Raw genomic sequence first — 20,723 nt, 5'->3', positions numbered from 1 at the left:
AGTCATCTTTTGTACGATCTTCTTTTGCATTAGTCAACATCGCTTTACGGAAATAGTTAAATGATGTGAGACAAAACAGTCAACTGACATATTAAAGCATGATATTCAGTGGCCGACTACGTAGTAGGCTCTGTAGGCTGAAGTTTACAGGCCCATTTGAGAGGTTTATAGTTTCTAGACATAAATAGTTTTTAGCTTCTGCTATTCCGGACTAGAGTAAATGCTCCTAATTTAGACCACTTATGATGTTGAAAACCGTACAATCTACTGTTGAAATTCATGATGCTTTGAAAACATGAAGTATTAGCTTTCCCCCATTTGAAATTTAAATTCATTCCTTGTTGTTGATACTATGAGTTGCAAAGACAAGTTGAGAAATACGAAGGGTAAGGGCTATAGGAGCGTAAGGAACGCAAATGTCATCATGAATTGAACTTAGTGGAAGGAATACATATCCGACTTAAAGCTCAACAAATTTGTATTAGCCGGCATGCTCCGTAGCTAGTAATTGGCCACTGATGATAACACTTATTACACTGTGTCACTTGCTTACTGACCATTATCCAGCATGATGTTCTTGTGATCTTTACACACAGCCAGCAGTTTCAACTTTTTAAACAATTTCTTATATTAATACGCAACGTAACAAAGAGGTTAAATTTATAGAAATTGTGCCGATTCATCATCTTCCACCTTTTAAATTTCGTTTATCAAAAAAATTCTATTTAAATTGGTTTAGAAAATAATTATGGTGATTAAGAAATAGACAATCAATTTTTAAATTCTAAAAGGCTCAAAATAGTACGAAAATAAACCTTTTTGTAGATTTCAACTTTCAAAAGTGGCGTAGTACAAAAATTTGGGAGCTCATATTCATATAAGCATACTATAATCCGTAAAACATGATTTCAAATGATCTTAGAAGACGATATGAATAAGTGTCCTCTCATGCAGTTACAGAGATTGCTACGACATTGCAGGAGACAGTTTTTAAAATATAGCTACGAAGAAGCAGATTACGAACAATAAAGCAACCATGAAATTCAATTCATCTCTTTTGATCCATAGATGACATATTTTTTAACATAAAAACATTTAATAACGGCATATTTAATGCAAAATACTAAAACTGCCCATTGCTACTATTTTAGCAGCTTTCAACCTTTTCGCTATAAAGCACTGTCCTTTAAAATCATGCTCGTGTCAAAAATACAAAAGGTTTCACACCTCGCACGTTTTAGTTTTAAAAAGATTACAACTTACCCATGAATAATAGCAAAAAGACAAGCTATTACAATCATCGCATAAGTAAAGTTCGCCATCTTGTGATAAGTCTCACTTGTACAGCTTTGAAGCGTGTGTGTAGAAAAAAGCAAAGCTCTATTTATATATTTGTGTTAATTGTGGTTCAATAACAACTTGTTATAAAATTTGATTTCATGTTGGCTATTCATAATTACTTTATCGACTTGCTACAGCACTTGAAATTAATTAAAGTTTTAATTGTATGTTTGTGCTATTACACAAACAAAATATTAAAGAAGGCTTTGCTTAAAACATTTTATTTTGAAGTTTCCAACGTACCTTTTTGAACACTTGTTCTGACAATAGTATCAAAATCAAAAAAGCAAAGAAGCATTCTTAGTTGTGTTTACATAAGTTGGGAATTCAGCCAGAAATAGCAAACATAAAGACATGGAAGTGCGTGGTCCTCCTGAAAATATGTAATGTGTACATTCACGATGAAAATTTACATGTATTGTTGAAGCATTAATAACATATAGGGATAGGCAGGCTTACGTATTCAAGCCAAACAAGATTATCTAACATATCACGATTTAATGAGTGAGTTAGGCTCCAACACATGCTTTATATTTTAGTTATGACCAAATAGACATGTTCTTAAATGGCTCGCCAAAGCAAATTTACTGACTGAGCAGGTTTTCTTCTAGTAATTTCCAAGATGTATTTAACATAACTTAAGAATTCGCTAGCTATAATTATTTAGAAACAGCTCTATACCCTTGGTATTGATGGGAAGTATTTGGATACATCTCGTACGTAAAATCATTATGATTATTTTTCTTAGAGATCACTCATAAAACCTGTATTTAGTAAACACTCATTTATCACTCACGTTAGAAGTATAATCATATTCCCGAGTTCAAGGACAAGAAAAAATTCACAAACTACATAATCTTGTCAAACTACTCGTTAGCTACATTAAGCCCCCTGACTACTGACTCGATGTCATACAGACTTCTGCCCTCTCGATCACTGCAAAAAGCCAAGTTTTTACCTCATAGAAACAGCTACGTATTTGAAACGCCGCACATGCAGAAAATGATACTTACGAAACATTAAACTCTAAAGTTTATCTTCCTCGTCCTACGGTGAATAGTATAGATTGCCTCACATTTCAATCAATATCTTTCTCTGTTAGCCTTTCATTTCACTGTCAAATCTGGACGACCATACATCAGAGCAAAACTCAGTCAGCTTGAAATATATCGAAGTGCATGGAAGCAAAGAGTCAAAGAGACTTAGGTTGTCGAAACGTCAGTCAACTACAACAAAAACAGTTCTTCTCAGGACTATACCAACCTGGACGATCTACATTTACAAACATGAAACCGTATCATGCCATGAAGACTAAAATATAATATTTTAAAAAAATATCTCTTTAAAGAAGGCAGCTAACAACAAGGTAAAACTCATAAAGCTGCAGTTATTTTGAGTATGATTTGATGACATCTGCTTCATTTAGATAAACATGTTAAAAACTAGCATTTCCTCCATTTCATTGATTGAAACAATATTTTTTTATTACTTCATGAAATCAACACAATTTTTTTGCATATTTGCTCATAAACGAACATATTTTTACATGACGTATTGATAGATATATTGATCATTGTCATGAAATTATAAATGTTTATGAAAACTCTTCATGGTTTTATTTTCATTTCACTGGTTTTCAGGTAATTAAAACCACGCCAATACATATTTTTACCATTTTTAGGTCAGAGTAAGCACAATTATTATACCACCAAGCACTTTCGTTGAAAATAGCGCAAGTTATCAAAGCACCATGTTTATCATTATCTGAATCTTTGGTTGAAAACTTCATGTTATTGTGATAGGATAATGCATCCCTAGCAGTTCCTGAAAAGTAGAAATAGCTCTATAGTTCTCTGTTGATTTGTATTTTAAAAACGTACAAGAAACTGTTCATATCATTCTGTCATTATTCACAATAAACTTTATACGCAACATTCCATGCATTTAATGATGCATTTATATTATGTTAAGAGTATTTACTAAACATTTTTTTCGTGGTTGGCTTGATTCAAACACACAGGAATAAAAAGAGAGTTAAGAAAAGCATTGTGAGTTATTTACACCGCTTTTTTACCAAAGAACATTCCCAAGTCTTTAGATATGGTGATCCAACACTTCAAAAGAAGTTGTCATATGAAGTAACAATAAATCATCTTCATTCTCAGACATGTTTAAAATTAACGCACAGCAATTTAAATTTCCGTCTTTATAATGCCTGATTCAAGCACTCGCATTGACCATTCAGAGTACGCATTATACATTTGTTATTTTATAAATTTCTTGCTAAAGGTTTACATTTTTGCATGCTTTGCAAGAAAACATCGTTTCATATCATTAAAAAATACAAATCTGCTCTTTTTGCGCTATACTCTTTGCGGATTGCACATAGGAGAAACAAAACAAAGGCAAGCAAAAGTGCTTAGGCCTGTTTCAAATGTCGCATTTACATGAGCTGAATGCATTCAAAACAAATATAGATGATTAATTTTATTGCATTTTCTTTAGTTTTAAATGCGTTCGGCGCATGTAAAATGTAACGTTTGAGTCGGGTCTTAGAAATACGAGCTGTGCTTGTAGATAATATTCAGATAATTATCTTTCTGAGGAATAAAATTTGTCTTTAAAGTTACTGATTATCCTGCTCTTCAGAATGATCTTGCTAATGCATTATATATTGCATAATGTAAAGTCCAATGCATTGTATATTGTCTTTCTTGCGGTTGACATTTCAGACGATACATTTCTTTAACCTTAGGAATTGTTCATATGAGATTGGCCAGCCTGCTTAAGCCGTGCTAGCTAGTTTGCCGGGCCAATTTGTATTCGCATTCATATGAGGCGGGCTGGTTTGGCTGAAATGTTGTATGTAATTTCTGCCAACAAATATTGTATTTTGTGGGAGAATTAAATTGTAATTAAACTCAGACATTCAACAATCTGATTGCTACCAGTGAGTTCCACCGATTATTGTAGTGGTATGACATGAATATTTCAAACTTATTTTTAATTACACATTATTGTTTTGAAAATTTTGCCATATTTAAGTAACCAAATAAGACAAGAGCATGCGCAGTCTCATCGCTTCCAGCCCAGTTCAGCCGGGCTGGCCCGATTGATGCAGTTATATGAGCCCGTTAGAAGCGAGATCTCGCTTCCTTCAAGCGGATCTCTCCAAACCGGTCTGGCCCGCTCTTCATATGAACGCAATTTCAAAAAAATTGTAAACTAATATACAAGGTGAGATCTCGGCAAAGCTACCTAGCCTGGCATAAGCGGACTGGCCCGTCTCATATGAACTGGTCCTAAGGTACAATCTGTCAACGAAGTTTGCTATCACAAAAACTCATTTTCTTCAATATTTTCTTACCTGTGTATTTTCCGATACTTAATTGATACTTAGAATTTTCATCCTTTACGACAAAATCTTCATATTCAGCGTATTTCTTAGTGCCTGACGTGTTTACTAGATCAATTCGAAGTTTATTTTTCCTTTCAGATGTTAGTCGATGTATCTTGTCCAATCCAAGCCAGAACTCGGATGTAAGATTACCAAACCACGTTTATACTCCGCCCAACCCAGAAAAAAGTCTGTATTTCCACTTTTTATATGTCTTTGAATTACAGTCCAACCACCACCCGATGACGTCATGTCACAGAAGACCTTAAAGTATCCTTTACCATCAGGATCAATTTGAAAAACTCCGCTAGTTTTTTCACCTTTTCTGTACAAATCTGTGCAGTCTTTTCCTGGTAATACAGTTCAAAATTGAGACAACCTTTTTAAAGAAAATCTTGGTTTTTTACATTGCTAAATGTTTGTCCTGTGTATAATACAAAACGTATTCTTATTCAGTTCATTCTTATACCTGTGAGTATTTTATTTTCTTGATGAAGAAGCAATTTCTTTCTTCTTGTCGGTACATAGATTTGATAAAAAGTCCATTTTCCTGTGAAGCCTTGTTTCTCTATATTTCTGGTTTTGTTCGGTTGCTAATTTGGCAGTTTATCTCAAGATCTTTTGCATCAAATAAGAAATTGAAGCCAACACATTTCTCCTGTTGATGGCATTTGAAGGAACATTCAATGGGATCGTGAACAGCATGAGTTGAAATGATATCTTTTGGTAATAAAGTCTCACCTTTAAAATAAAGAGCATAACAGGATCAACTACAAAGGGTGTAAATAATGCACTAAAAGAAAAAAATCCATTTTCTAGTCAATACATGCATAAAAAGATAAAATTTTCAAAATGAAACAAGACAGGCAGCAAAAGGGAGTACACAATTATCTTCGTTTGTCAAAAATAACCAACATCATTCATGTTCAAACGAAAAGGAAAACATATTTCTGTACATATATTACACAGACGGGGTGATAACACAATGGCAGCTGTGATATTGCCCTAAATTTGCCACACTGTGTTTCCCATATAAACAATTATCAGTGAAGTTTTAGGTATTTGTCACGACAACAACTACAACCAAAAACATGCAAAAGAAAGTTAATTTGTTCATAACATGCAATCCAGAAGACATTTGTTGCTGTTTTTTTATCCTTGAAGGTGAATATTCTTTCAATGTCTAGCGTCTAGAATTTGAAAAACAAACACATGTATGAAATAAAAAAGATGAATTATGCAGCTAATTCTCTATTCAATCAATTGAATGCCGCATTAGGAGAGTTATTTTAGATGTTATACTAAGCTGTATCTATTTTGTACTTTGGAAAACATTTAAAGAAACAAAATTAAGACGATATCACGGACGTCTCATATAAATTAAATGAATTATTTTTTCATATTATATCATATGGAAAGTGTCCCTTTTGTTATTTAGTGTGTTTTGATTGGCGCTGAACAATGTTTGCTGGTCCATTATTTTACCGTTACTCTAGCTGTCAAAGCTAGATAGAAAGCTTTGTTTCAGGTCAAATAATGCCTTGAAATAAACCAACTAACCTCGTCTGCTCGGTGTTTACCGATAAATATTGAACCTCTGGCTTTTTGTAGCTAACCTCGCCGTACGGGCTCTGTCTTTATCTATAACGCTCTTTGCCTGATTTATCTCGTTAAAGAGTCTAAAGACCTCGAGCTTCATTAAAGGTTTAGCAAAAAAAAGAACTCCCTCGCGTTAAGTTAATTAATGACAAGAACGGAATATTAAAATAGAACTGTAAAAACTATAAAAGCTAAGCAACGACAAATGCACGTACGCGTTTCAAAGCATATACGAGTTTTTTTACATCCACATAACCATGTACGATGTTGTTATCTTTTATACTGTAACATACCATTGTCTTTTATCTTCATAAAAACACTTTGTGAACTTTGACAAGCATTATTTGATGCATTGCAAAAAGCAACTAAAAGAAAAGCTACAGAAACGAGCATCAACATCTTGCATAAAAGAGAGAAAATACTTTATATTTGAAAAACGTTTTTGAGAACATTTATATAGCGACTGTCATAAAGAATAATGTATATTTTGTACATGCAGCTGTGTTTGATTTACCTAAATTGCATAAAAAAGCACTTTCCGATATTTTGGTAAAGTTTTAAGGCGATAAAAGCGATTTATATTCAATTCCTAAAGGCATAAGCTTTTAGAAACATTTTTGCTGGTTGGCAATTGATAAATTGGATAAATTGGTGTATTAGTGAACATTACCTTAAAACATTGTTCACACTAATAAACCAAAACTCAGTATTTCTATAAGTGGATTGCTTTGTTGATTTGAGTGACCACTAGGTAAAATTTTCTTGATACAATATTTGTCGTGTTATCGCTTTGATGCATCCAAAATTTACATTCAGAAACTCTGCAACGTTATCCTTTTTCTAAACAAGTGGCTAAAACTAGCATGAAAGCAGAGGCGAAACTAGAACGTTATTGGGGAGGGGGGGAAGTGAATTTATATATCTAGACAACACAGACGTCTCATGTAAATTAAATACATTAATTTCTTTTATTATATGGCTGGTGTCACTTCCAGTAAACTAGCGTGCCTTCATTAGCTCAAATTCAGTTTTGTAGGTCCATTTTTGCAAACAAACGTAAACAAATTTCGTAAAGCAAATATTTATAAAACGCAAAAAGTTAAGCAAAAAACAATGTACGGAACTGAGTCGAGCTATAAGTCTCGGAGTCTTACCTGTTTTATTATTCTTATCAATGACACAATTACATGTATTTTTACTAACGATCAAACGTAAAGAATTGAAGGCCAAAAACAGCGAGAGCAACAATGCTAGATAGAACGCTTCGTTTTAGATTAGAAAAAACATATATGAAAAATACTAACTTCGCTTGTTCAGTTTTTGCTAATATATTTTGCCATAACGGTACAAAATAGAAATGAAAAAGCTTTATTGCAATTAAACAACAACAAATGTAACCTGCAGGTACGCGTTTTAAAACATACTAGTTTTTTACATCCTCCAAAACATTTATTTTATCTTTTACTCTGTAACTTACCGTTGTCTTTTGTCTTCATAAAAACACTTTGTGAGCTTTGACAAGCATTATTCGATGCATTGCAGAAAGCAACAAAAAGAAAAACTACAGAAATGCGCATCAACATCTTGGATAAAAGAAAGAAAACACTTTATGTTTGAAAAACGTTTTTGAGAACATTTATATAGCCACCGTCAGGAAGAATAAATTATATTTGGTATATACAGCTGGGTTTGATTTACCTAAATTCCATAAAAAAGCACTTTCCGATATTTTGGGAAAGTTTTAAGGCTATAAAAGCGATTTATATTCAATTCCTAAAGGCGTAAGCTTGTAGAAATATTTTTGCTGGTTGATAAATTGGATAAATTGGTGTATTAGTGAACATTACCTTAAAACATTGTTCGCACTAATTATATCCTATGTGATAGACAACGCATTAAGTTAAAACTACTAAGTTATTAATCATTAAGTACTCATGTGTCTTCGTTTCACATATCGTTGTTAATAATTGATTGCTAAAACCACCAGGTCTGTATTAATTAAAAACGTAAAAACTTTGCAAAATCATTTATAAATAAAGTAACTTTTAAAGACATCTTTAGACGATGTTGTTGTCTTTTGTACTGTAACATACCATTGTCTTTTGTCTTCATAAAACCACTTTGTACGCTTTGACAAGCATTATGTGATGCATAGCAAAAAGCAACTAAAAGAAAAACTACAGAAACGAGCATCAATATCTTGCATAAAAAAAAGTAAACACATTGTGTTAAAAAAACTTTTTATATAACCACCATCATGAAGTATAAATTATATTTTGTGCATGCACAGCTGCATGTATGCTTTACTTAGATTGTATAATAAAGCCCTTTGGGTTTTTTTTTTCGGCAATCGAGTTATAAGGCCATAAATGCCGATTTTTCTTTATTTCTATGAGGCGTAGGCTTGTAGAAATATTTCTTTCTTGAAGATAATTGATGAATTGATGTATTGGTGAACATGATCTTAAAGAATCTACACATTAATTTTACCTATGTGACAAAATATATATAGATGAGTTAGTTAAAACTTAGCTTTTTTATTATTAAGTACCCAAATATGCCTTCCTTTCACAAATTATTGTTAATAATAAATAAAACACCAGGTCTGTATTAATTGCAAACGTTTCTAGTTTAAAATCTTTGCAAAAACCTCATTTTCAAATTAGTGTTGTACAGACTTCTCCTGTTTTGTTTTTCGTTTAAAATTAATTTTGGGCTAAGTACGTACCATATATAAGAGGTTTTTACGCGATATCTAGCTATATGATGATGTTAATGTCCGAAAATGTTTTATTTCAAATTGGACTGAAATTAAAAAGCTTTTACCGGACAATGACGTGCTGTCTTGATAAGCTTAATGATAAGCTCTATTACAAAAACATATACGTCAATGTAAGACGTATATCATAGTGCTCAGAACAAACAACAGATGAAGCGTTAGTAATATATCACTAAAAGATAAAAGCATTTTAAAGAAAAAATCATCTCACTCTTGAAGTTCTATAGTATTAAAATACATAGAACCTATATGTTTAAAAGAATGTTTCAAAGAATAAAATTTCATTAAAAAGAGAGTCTAAAAAATGCATGCATATAGCTAATTCATAAGGTGATAAAAAGGTTTTTATACTTCACAGCGATTATGAAAGAACAACAAAGAAACTCCTATAGCTGGGGAAAATCCTTCAACATAAAGAATTATAATTTTTAATGATTAGGTTTATCATTTCACGAAAACATTAAAAGAGCAATCACATTTTTCTTTTCGTGAAATTGCAGTTGTATTGCATACATTTTTTTGCTATTTTTTATTATTCGAAATGTTTAAAGACACCTGTCATCTTCCTTCGTTCATTTTCTTGTCCATTAGCTATAATAACGAAATTAATTTAAATTGAGACAAAATGACAAAGCGTGAATTAAACAATGACATCCAATCATTTTAAAATCATTTGCTATATTGTTTTCACTCACAGTCCTTAACATTAGTCCAGTCTCGAACATGTGAAACGGGGAAAGTGGCAGGAACTTAAACATAAGACTTACTGAACACAAACGAGGTACAAAGAAACAAGACAGAACTAATTACATTGCCGAACATCACCGAATCACAAAGCACAACATTGACTGGGACCCGGCAAAATGCATTACTTACAGCACTGACTATAGACAACGGCTTACATTAGAAAATTGGTATACCAACTTTGAACAAACCCCCCTGAACAGAAAACAGCAATTACCGGCACCTTACAAACGACTTATTCACAATACAAACAAACGATAAACTAAAGACATTACACTTCACATTAATTCACAATGACAATACACAATTGACACCCGCACTTTTCCTGAACACACAATACAATGAGGTAAGAACCAGCTAAAAAATACGGCTAACCTGACTTTACTCCTCATTGAACTCTGAAGATGACTACCGCTAAGGTTGTCGAAACGTCAGTCAACAACAACAAAAACAGTCCTTCTCAGGACTATGCCAACCTGGACGATCTACATTTACAAACATGTAACAGTTATTATATTCAACATGTTTTTTGTTTTCTGACCAGTCTCCCAGGTCACCGCAAAGTTTATTTTGCCTTGCTGATGTTAGCGTATTTCATACAGTCCAAGCAAGAATTCAGAACTAAGATTATCATAGCCTTGTTTATAGTCATTCTAACCACAATGTTTCTGTTACTGCATTGCTAGAATATAAGCCAAGCGTTAAATATGACAAGTACAATTGTTTCTTTGAGATTAAAATGTACACTAGTGTGCTACTTTAGTAAGAAATCAAAATGGCAAGGTTGTCATTTTCATGTTAACGACGAACAACAGACAGGAAAATTGAGAACATTTATATAGCCACCATCATGAAGAATAAATTATATTTTGTACATGCACAGCTGCATGTAAACTATTCTTAGATTACATAATAAAGCACTTTGGGATATTTTAGGCAATCTAGCTGTAAGGCCGTAAGAGCTGATTTTTCTTTAAATCCAAGAGGCTTAAGCTTGTAGAAATATTTCTTTCTTCATGATAATTTATAAATTGATGTATTGGTGAACATTACCTTAAAACATTGTTCACACTAATTATATCCTATGTGATAGACAACTTATTAAGTTAAAACTACTAAGTTATTAATCAGTAAGTACTCAAATTTGTCTTCGTTTCACATATCGTGGTTAATAATTGATTGCTAAAACCACCAGGTCTGTATTAATCAAAAACGTAAAAACTTTGCAAAATCATTTATAAATAAAGTAACTGTTAAAGACGTCCTGTTTTGTTTTGTGAGCTAAAATCAATTTTTGCTAAATTCCTGCCATAATGGGTTTTTAATTACGATATCTGCAGCCATAATATTTGCGATAATACCCGAAAAGTATTTTTATTGTCAAGTGTATGCAAATTAAAGCTTTTGGGGTACAATAAAGTGCTGTTTTGATTATAAATGCTATTTTAATACACAAGTTTAATGATAAGTTCTTTTATAACAAACGTCAATTTCAAAGTAAGACGTAGGTGAAAGTGCACAGAACAAACGACAGCTGAAGCAATATATCACTAAAAAAGGCAAGCGCATTTTCAAAGAAAATAAATTACTTTTTCTTAGAGTTTCATGACCTTGTATGATCAATTATCAAGATCCAAAATAATAGATGTGTGATTGCTTTATCATTCTACCATCGCTCAAATATTTTTGCTGTTGCAGACATGTCGGTTTGAGCCTGTTTACATATAGGTCTATGTTAAAAATTTGGGAGATGTTATTTTTTTTGGAAAAGGTATAATAAGAGTGTTTTTCAAAAATATAGGCATAATATTTTAAACAAGTTTTGAACAATACAGCAGAGATAATGAAACAATAAAGGAGCCCCCATTGACTGAAGTCAAGAATAGCAAACTTCAGAAGCATATAATTCCTTCCTCAATTATTAAGAAGTATAATTCTTTATTCCTTTGCCATAAACAGTGATTTTAAGCAGCCTTCAATTGATCAATAATTTTAATAAAATAATTAAGAAAGCTCAAGATCTGTAGTTTAATACGACCACTGACTACTGTTTCGTATTGATCTCATTTCGGACAAATTAATGATCATTATATATTATTGTGATGATACTAATTTCATGGATTTTTTGCGTTGTCGAAACAGAAATTCTCGAAATTCTTTTAAATCTATTCCATGATTTCAAACTGAACAAAAGCTAAATATATAGTACTATAATTTAAATAAGCTAAATATACGTCTCATAAGGTCAAGTGGATTTGTTTTAGCTTTGACATAAATAAACAGAAGTAGAAGCAGAAGAGACGAAGTAGATTCTACACAAGACATTAAAACCCAAATTCAAGAAAAGGATTCCAAAACTTGAAAAATCTTGGAAATTGTGCAAGGAAAGAGTAGATATCGCTTAAGTGACTTAATCAATGGCGTATAGCATTTATGCAAAATCTATCTAGATCCTACTTAACTAAACACATGCCAAAAGAGGTTTTAATAAGAAAAAGAAAAATTTAGTCTTTCGGTTTTACATATAAACAAACTTAAACAAAAAAGAACTTTTCAAAGAGTAACTTTGATCTATTACACCTACGATTTATATACTATATATCAACCATAAACTTTACCTTAAATGTAAGGGTGGAAACGTGTTTTGAATTAAAAGTTAAAATTCTCTTTCTGTTCAAATTTCTTGCATTTCTTGATTTTAGAAGTCATACGAGGTTATGCAATAACCAAGGAACGGCGCGCAGATCTGGGCACAAGACCCATGCGGTTAGCACGCAGTATTAGATAATAGGCTACAGTGGTAGGGAATAACTCTGTAATTAAATACAAACAACACAAATTCGAAAGCTCATGGTAATTTATTTAGTAATTTTAGTTATGCACAAAAGCAAGCTGAAGTTGGGTTGCCTTTTTTCCTACACGGTTTCAATAAATATTAAACCAAATCCATATAAAGAACCACGAATAGTGACTGCTGAGATTTACTTCTTTTCAAAGACTAAACAACAAACTTTACGACAAAATTTTTAAAATTCCCTACAGATGTATTCATTATCGTCATGAAATCATTACTTTATTAAAAATTTCCTGATGGTTTTATTTTCATTTCAGTGAATTTTAAAGAATAAGAAAATCCTATCCTATCTTTCCAAACAACACCTTTGTACCAAAATGCAGAAGGTAATAAACAATTGTTTGGATAATGTTGAGCATGATATCAAGAATTATTCAGACCAAGGTCAATGTTATCTGCAAAAGCAAAGCTGAGGCAGAACACGTTGCCGAGGTCTGAAAAATTTTTAAAATCATAGCTACGAAAACCGAGTTCAATAAGTTTTTTTTTCACTTTAACTAACTGAAATATTATTAACACATACCAATATAAAACATTTTTCAAACCTTCGCTAATTTTTTTTGTCGGCTGGTTTATTCAAGTTCGTCTTGTTTAAATATGTTGTAAGCACATTCAAAGCTATCTTTGCCGCTCTTTTTCTGTTTTCTGGATGGTTCTTGTTTGAAAGCTTTTACATCGTTTTTAGAAACTGTGGAAAACATCGCTATGATTTGACTTTTTTTCAAAACCGGCTTTTAATGGCGTCCATAATTGTAGAAACTGTTATTTGTAAATAGACATCTTACCTACTGATATGTAAAATTATTTGCAGGTAATTGACCAATCAAAAGTGACTTTGCTTAAATAGTGAATAATTATATAAGATAATTGCATGACATGCATGATACACTAAGAATGCGTGGAACGTGGCAAAAATATAAAATTAGCTACTTACAGAGCAACATCTCATTAAAAAATGAGTGAAAAGACGTAACATTAGAATCTCATAATTACCTAAATCAGCTCTAATTTTTAGGGAAAATATTAGAAAGTTATTATTTCACCACAGCATTTTTAACAATTTTTTCCACGCTTTTTTAAATGATAATGATTATAAAGGATCTTTAACAGACATAAAAGTTATTTTTCGTTATTATATTTTGAAAGTTTCAATAGAAATAATGATCAAATTTATAACATCACAGTCTTTGGAAATTCTTTATGGTTTTATTTTCATCTCAGTGAACTTTAAGGATTTACTACCTTTCCAAGTAACCCAAGTCACACCTTTGAGATTGTTTTGGTTGCCACTATAGTAGTGTCCATTCAGGTTAGACCAATAACAACCACGATACCACCAAGCACCTTTGTAGTCAATGGCACAGTTTCCTCCACTTTGATCATTACCTGTATCTTTTGTTGAAAATACCATGTCTTTATGATAAGATAATGAATCTCCAGCATTTCCTAAAAAAGTAGTACCTTTCAAAGCTCGCATTTTAAACAGTTATAGAATTCTTCTGAACTTGCAGAAACTCGAAAAAAATGGGTTTTATGTCGTTGGTAGAAGATTCCTATAGCGGTTTTTTGGGGGGCTTTTGTGAGATTTGCTAATCAGTTTTTTTTATTTTATGTAGTAGAAGAGGAAGGACTGATATAAGTGTTAAAATATGTTATACAACATTGAGTTTTCATTTCACATATTCTGGTGTATGTGGGAGATCCAACCACAATCACATTACAATATTGTTACCGTTTGTCATAAAGTTGTTATAGCTGACTTATTTAACAACTTGCTGTAAATCTTGTTTCAAAATGGAATAAATAAATTGCAAAGGTAAAATTTGTCAAGACTTTGACTTTGATCCTACTTTCATTTCCCAGAACATTATTTCCACATCCTAGCCTTAACTCATTACTCTCACTCCTATGTTAAGTAATGAATGTTATTTAATTTTTATTATATTAGACCTTTAAAATTGTTTATTGACTTGATGATATACATGTAGTGTTGTCCGAGACTTAAATTATATTAATATTTTTCATTCTTCTATATTTAAATTTATCCACGAAAACTTGAATGAATTTCAGTAGTGTTTATATATGTATAAATATATTATATACATTTATACCTATTCTTAAGGTTAAATATTTGGAACGTTATGAAACAAAAAGAATGACAGCATAATGCTTTAAAAAACAAAAAAAACAATAACGACCTTATCTAACAACATTTGAAAATTAACCTTCCACTCCTCTTCCTTGTAAAGAAGACAAGTCTACTCAAAAGCAGCGAGCCTTACTTACAAGTCCTGGGCTTGTGACCAGTATAGCAGAGTATAACTCTAGGACTAAAAGGATTAGGAGTGGAAGGTTAATTTTTCAATTGTTGTTAGATAAGTTTGTTATCGTTTGTAGTTGTTGGATAGTGCATTATGCTATCATTTTTTTATTTATACATACATAAATAATCTTGCAGGCTTGTATGCATTATATAAAAGGTTTTAATGTTCATTTAAGTCCTCATAATTTAGCAATGTTTTAGGCGCATGCTCATTACTTGTTTACAAAGTTTCAATTGAATTTTCATTTAATCTTAATGATACGGTAACCACAATCCATGAATGATCTCTTATTGTAAGTCCAAAATTGTTGTCGTAGGGTGCAACATAATGATTCACACAACAAAATGATTTTTATGTTTGTTCAATGTATTTTGTTGTAAGTTTGTAAGATCAAATTGATTATAATTTTTAAGATCTAACTAGACTTAGGTTACCAAAGTTAACCGTTAAAATATCTATGTATTTCTTAAAATTGCAGACCTGTCTACGCAAACTCGAATCATTCTAACGTATAATGCATATATCAAAATATTGCTTAGGAATTTATCCATCAAATGTTTATCTTTACTTATTGACTCACCAGAATATGCACCAAGACTCAACTGATATTTATGTGTTTCATTCCTTACAGCAAAATAATCATATTCAGCATATGTTTTGTTTCCTGACCAGTCTCCAAGGTCAACACGAAGTTTATTTCTCTTGGCTGATGTTAGTCGGTATATTTTATCCAATCCAAGCCAGAATTCAGAAGTAAGATTACCAAATCCTTGTGTATAGTTTTTCCAATTTCGATAAAAGTCTACACTTCCATCTTGACGTCTTTGAATCACAGTCAAACCACCACCATATGTCTTCATATTACAGAAAACATCGAAATAACCCTGGCCATCTGGATCAATTTGATACACTCCGTTCTTATTTTCACCTTTTATGTAAAGATCGGCACAGTCTTTTCCCTGAAAAAAGCTTGATTAAAAAAGCTATTGCATTGTACGTCTTACGGGTTTTGTAACTCATTAAACCTTTAAGCAAATTGTTACACAGCTTTCCTGCGCATAGATCCATTGTGCTAAATAACTATTTTGTTCACTCTATACTGAAGTTGTTTTCGAATATATAAACTTAACACAATGTAATTCAATAGAAAAAAAATTAACAATACAAAATAGCAAGTTTTCAGATATGACTAACTTTCATAATAGTTAAAAATTCCTTATATGGTCATGCACGTGAATTTGTTTACGTACTCTATCCTTGGAGTTCATCTTAATGCCGACTCAGTATTTTAAGTCTTGTTTTATATCACAGGAACACCTGCCAACTCGCCCGGTCTTATTGGTTTCACCTAAATCTTAAAACAAATCTTCTAAACGCCAGATTTTTGATCACTTTCACCCTTTTTTAATGACATGTAGATGGAGAAAAAACTTTGAACAAATCAGGTTGGACTGGGTATTTAATAGCCATAGATATTTATGAATTTTATATGTTATGCACCCAATTTTTTTTATGAACAAGAAATCCATTTGGGTGTTCTCTGTTTGCTTTTTCTTACAAAATTTTCTTTTATGAGTTCTTCTGTTTATAAGTGCGTTTGTTTTTACAATTCTCAATTAAACACTTACTCAGACTTGATTCGTTTAAAATTATTTTACTAAATACATGTGATACCAAAAATTTCAAACAGGAGAAGTGATTGAATATCTGGTTAACTGAATATTTGCTTTAAGATTTAGATGACAGTCGACAAAATTGGGGAACTGGTAGGTGTGCCTTCCTATGGTATCATGGTAAAAAAACATTAATTGATGCTTTATAAACGAGTGACTGAAAGTAAACAGTGTAGCATACTATTTCGCTCATATCATGCCAGTCTATGTTTGATAACTATCTATGAAGACGTTATCGTGGATAAATCGTTACTTTCTGCTTATTGTGCACACTTATCGCTTGGAGGCACATAAATTGCCTGCTTTTACAATATTTACTATAGCACGATGAAAAAAATTAATAGTTTGATGGATGTGGGCGACAAAATTCTTTTTAAGCACAGTAAAGCATGTACCCAGGGCTATTTGGGTTAAATTTTGGCATTTAAATATTTACAGTTTTGAGAATATTTTCATGAAATCGTAATGCACGTTTTTAGTGAAATTATAGAATAACAAAATAATGTTGACTTTGTTAAATTCCTACCGTCTTGAAAAGTGCTTGATAAAAAGTCCATTTTTCTTTGACGAACAATGTGTTCAATCTGCTTATGGTTGTTGCGTTGGAAATATGGCAGTTTATCTCAGATTTTTTAGCCTCGTCTAGATAGTTAAAACCAAAACATCTCTTCTCTCGATGACATTCAAAAGAACATTCAATTGCACTGTAAACGACATGACTTGCAATGATATCTTTTGGTGCCAAAGCATCACCTGCATAATGAAAAGTAAAACGAAATTAAATTCAGTGCGTATCAATAATTTCTTGTTGAACAGGTTCTGGAAAACTTTTCCTAATTCATCAAAGCTCAAGGCTTACATAAATAATTTAAGTTAGATGGACGTTATACGATTCATATATAACAAAAATAATGTCGTAACTTTCTTATCTATAGCAACATGGACTGTACTTTTATATTCCAATTGAGTATGTTTGTGTGATTATTATGTACATTCTATTTAATTAAAAAGGTTCAGTGAGTGAACACAGAAAAATTGCATAGCAATACCATATGTGCAAACTTGCTACGACTGTTGCAACTACGTATGTGTTTAGATGTCAAATGTTGGTATGCAGATAATGATTTGCATACTGAAGATAGTTGCTGATGACTAAAAGGGCTTTTTCGAAATCCTGCTCTTGTTAGCTTTTCTAAGCTTTATGTAACTTATAGCTTATACTACTATATATAACTTATACTCATATATCTTTTACAACGTTATTTATAACGTTTTTCGTTTTAAAAGTTTTATTTGTCACAACACAAATTTTAGCGTTGTAACTCTATTTGTGCACGAAAAAGGTCATGCAAGCTGTAAATCAAAAAGAGAAAATAACTCAAATTTACACTTGTAACTGCTGTAGATGAATAATAAAGTTTTTGCGTGGAAATGAAGTTAAACATCTAAGCTAAATTGAGACACTGGAACAAAATTTTCCTATTTAAGAGTGTCACCTAGAATATTTTACAATAAAACTACAAGCTATATAACGATTATTCAAAATTTGATGTACATGTATCATACTTAAGCTTTTCTTTTCTTCAATAAAGCAAACGAATAAAAGTACATTATTATACTTTATATTGACAACATACCATATTCATTTATTTTCATGAATGCACTTTGTGGAATTTCGAATACTTTGTTCGTTGCATTGCATGCACCGATTACAAGAAAAGTCACAAAAATGTACCCAACCATCTTTTAGAAATGAGTGATAACTTCAAGTAAATGAAAAACGTTTGCATGCACGATAACCGTAATGTACCTGCTGTCATGAAGAACTAACTATATATACGTGTACAGCTGTGTTTAGTTTGACTAAAATATCAAATGTAAATATTGGAAACATGTGATGAGCTTTGCTACGCCATAAAAGTCAAATATTTGATGAATCTACCGCAAAACCTTTCGCTCGCTTTATTTGCAGAAAACGATTGCTGAAAAAATTTGGGCAATTTGGTGAAAAATATATTACCTGTGTGTTTTATTATTACAGTTACAATCCGTTTAAAAAAAAGACGAAACTTCCTCTCTAAGGAAAAGATTAAACTCACTGCAATCGAATCTCTATGAACATCCTGTCAAGCCATGTATATTTGTATAAAAAGTTGCTATCTATCCCTCTCCCTTTTCTTTCTGTAGGGATCTATGCATCTACAATGCTTCCACAATATTTTATTTAAAGAAATATTTGTTGTTAATTATCTTTTACATGAAAAAAATTTCCTGGTACACTAACATACATTTTAGATAATTAAATTTTAATGAAAATAGAGCTGACTTCAAAGCTTTCGGTAGATTTTGTACGTGACAGCAAAAATGAAGCGCATTTTTCAACAAGCTGATAAAAGTTTTTGTAATAACATTTACATGTTGATGATTTAGGTAATTTATTGATGATTTAGGTGATCCATAAATATTTTACAAGCTTTAATATGATTTTAGCCGGAACGTGTACAAAGAATTTTAAATTATTTCAGTAAAAATGTTTCAATGTTGATCATCACCAAGTAGGAAAAAGCTAAATACTACCAAAATTAAGTTACAAAGAGTTGCAGCTAAATATATGATAATCACTAGCAAGCATAATATTAGAAATGAGTGATAACTTCAAGCAAATGAAAAGACGTTTGCATGCACGATTACCGTAATGTATCTGCTTTCATAAAGAACTATTTATATATACGTGTACAGCTGTTTTTAGTTTGACTAAAATTTCAAATGTAAACATTTCAAATATATAAGCTTGGATACACCATAAAAGTCAATTATTTGATGAATCTACCGCAAAACGTTTCTATTGCTTTATTTTCAGGAAACGATTGCTAGAAATATTTGGGCAATTTGGTGAAAAATACATTGCCTGTGTGTTTTATTGTTACAGTTACAATCCTTTTTAGTGGTCGACCATTGATAATTTAAGCAATTCATGAATAATGTACAAGTTTTTATATAATTTGTGGCTTGAACGTCATTCAAATTATGCAATAAATGTTGATGATTTAGGTAACTTATTGACGCTTTAGGTAATCCATAAATATTTTACAAGCTTTAATATGATTTAAGCCGGAACGTGTACAAAGTATTTTAAATTATTTCAGTAAAAATGTTTCAATTTTGATCATCACCAAGGAGGAGAGAGCTAAATACTGTCAAAATTTAGTTTTAAAGAGTTGCAGCTGAATATATGATAAACAGTAGCTAGCATATTATTGCAATATTGTTGAATATGCGCATAACTGGGAATTCTATTGAAACGATGTCCACCTTAGTTTAAATCCTATTTCATGAGCTAGGTAACAAAACATTAACTATAAATAACAAAATACTTTTTTCTGCCAAAGTTCAATTTTATTAGAGAGAAAAAAGTTGCAAAAAGTTAGTGTAGCCGTAAATATAATACATCTATGGCTAAAAATCTCTGCATACAAAAGAAATACAAAAATACACACAAACGCTCTTAACCTGTCAGGTATATGCGGGTCTCTTCATTTAAAAAAAAGATGAAACTAAGCCTTTAAGGAAAAGATTAAACTCACTGCAATCGAATGTCTGTGAACTTCCTGTCAATCCGTGTATATTTGTATAAGAAGTTGCTATCTGTTCCTCTCCCTTTTCTTTCTGTAGGGATCTATGCATCTTTAATTCTTCTACAATATTTTGTTCAACAAAATATTTGTTGTTAATTATTTTTTAGATGAAAAAGAACTTTCCTGGTACATTAACATACATTTTAGATAGTTAAATTTTAATGAAAATAGAGCTGACTTCAAAGCTTTCGGTAGATTCTGTATTTTTCATTTTTCACCAAGGTGATGAAAGGTTTTGTACTAACAATTTTGGAGCCAATGCTTACAGCATAGAAGCCCCCATCAACATTTATTTTTTAGTCTTAAAGTTGTATCAAAGAGACGATTTGCAGAAAACAATTTGCACCAGACTTCCATTCAATAATGAGCGTAATTCT

At 31.6% G+C, this 20,723-nt stretch overlaps 1 protein-coding gene across 1 annotated transcript; it reads right to left on the bottom strand.

The window, feature by feature from the left end:
• Positions 1-13,423: 13,423 nt before the first annotated feature.
• LOC124454385 (ryncolin-4-like) lies at positions 13,424-18,639 on the bottom strand. The gene is made up of 4 exons (XM_047005195.1): positions 18,349-18,639; positions 17,238-17,464; positions 15,619-15,997; positions 13,424-14,160 (listed from the first exon to the last, which is right to left on the bottom strand). Exons 1-4 carry the CDS (start codon positions 18,452-18,454, stop codon positions 13,913-13,915), a joined length of 960 nt encoding a protein of 319 aa, XP_046861151.1. The 5' UTR covers positions 18,455-18,639; the 3' UTR covers positions 13,424-13,912.
• Between the last annotated feature and the right edge of the window lie 2,084 nt (positions 18,640-20,723).

This window comes from Xenia sp. Carnegie-2017, unplaced genomic scaffold (genome assembly GCF_021976095.1).
Source record: "Xenia sp. Carnegie-2017 unplaced genomic scaffold, XeniaSp_v1 HiC_scaffold_3, whole genome shotgun sequence".
Taxonomy (NCBI): Eukaryota; Metazoa; Cnidaria; class Anthozoa; order Malacalcyonacea; family Xeniidae; genus Xenia; species Xenia sp. Carnegie-2017.
This window is presented reverse-complemented; position numbering and strand designations above follow the sequence as displayed.

What these genes read in the sequence shown, in the direction of transcription:
- LOC124454385 (XM_047005195.1), bottom strand. Translation starts at nt 18,454, where the DNA reads ATGGTTGGGTACATTTTTGTGACTTTTCTTGTAATCGGTGCATGCAAT. An exon ending in CATGAAAATAAATGAATATG is followed by an intron (nt 17,465 to 18,348) that starts GTATGTTGTCAA and finishes TTCATTATGCAG; the next exon opens with GTGATGCTTTGGCACCAAAA. An exon ending in ATCAAGCACTTTTCAAGACG is followed by an intron (nt 15,998 to 17,237) that starts GTAGGAATTTAA and finishes AGCTTTTTTCAG; the next exon opens with GGAAAAGACTGTGCCGATCT.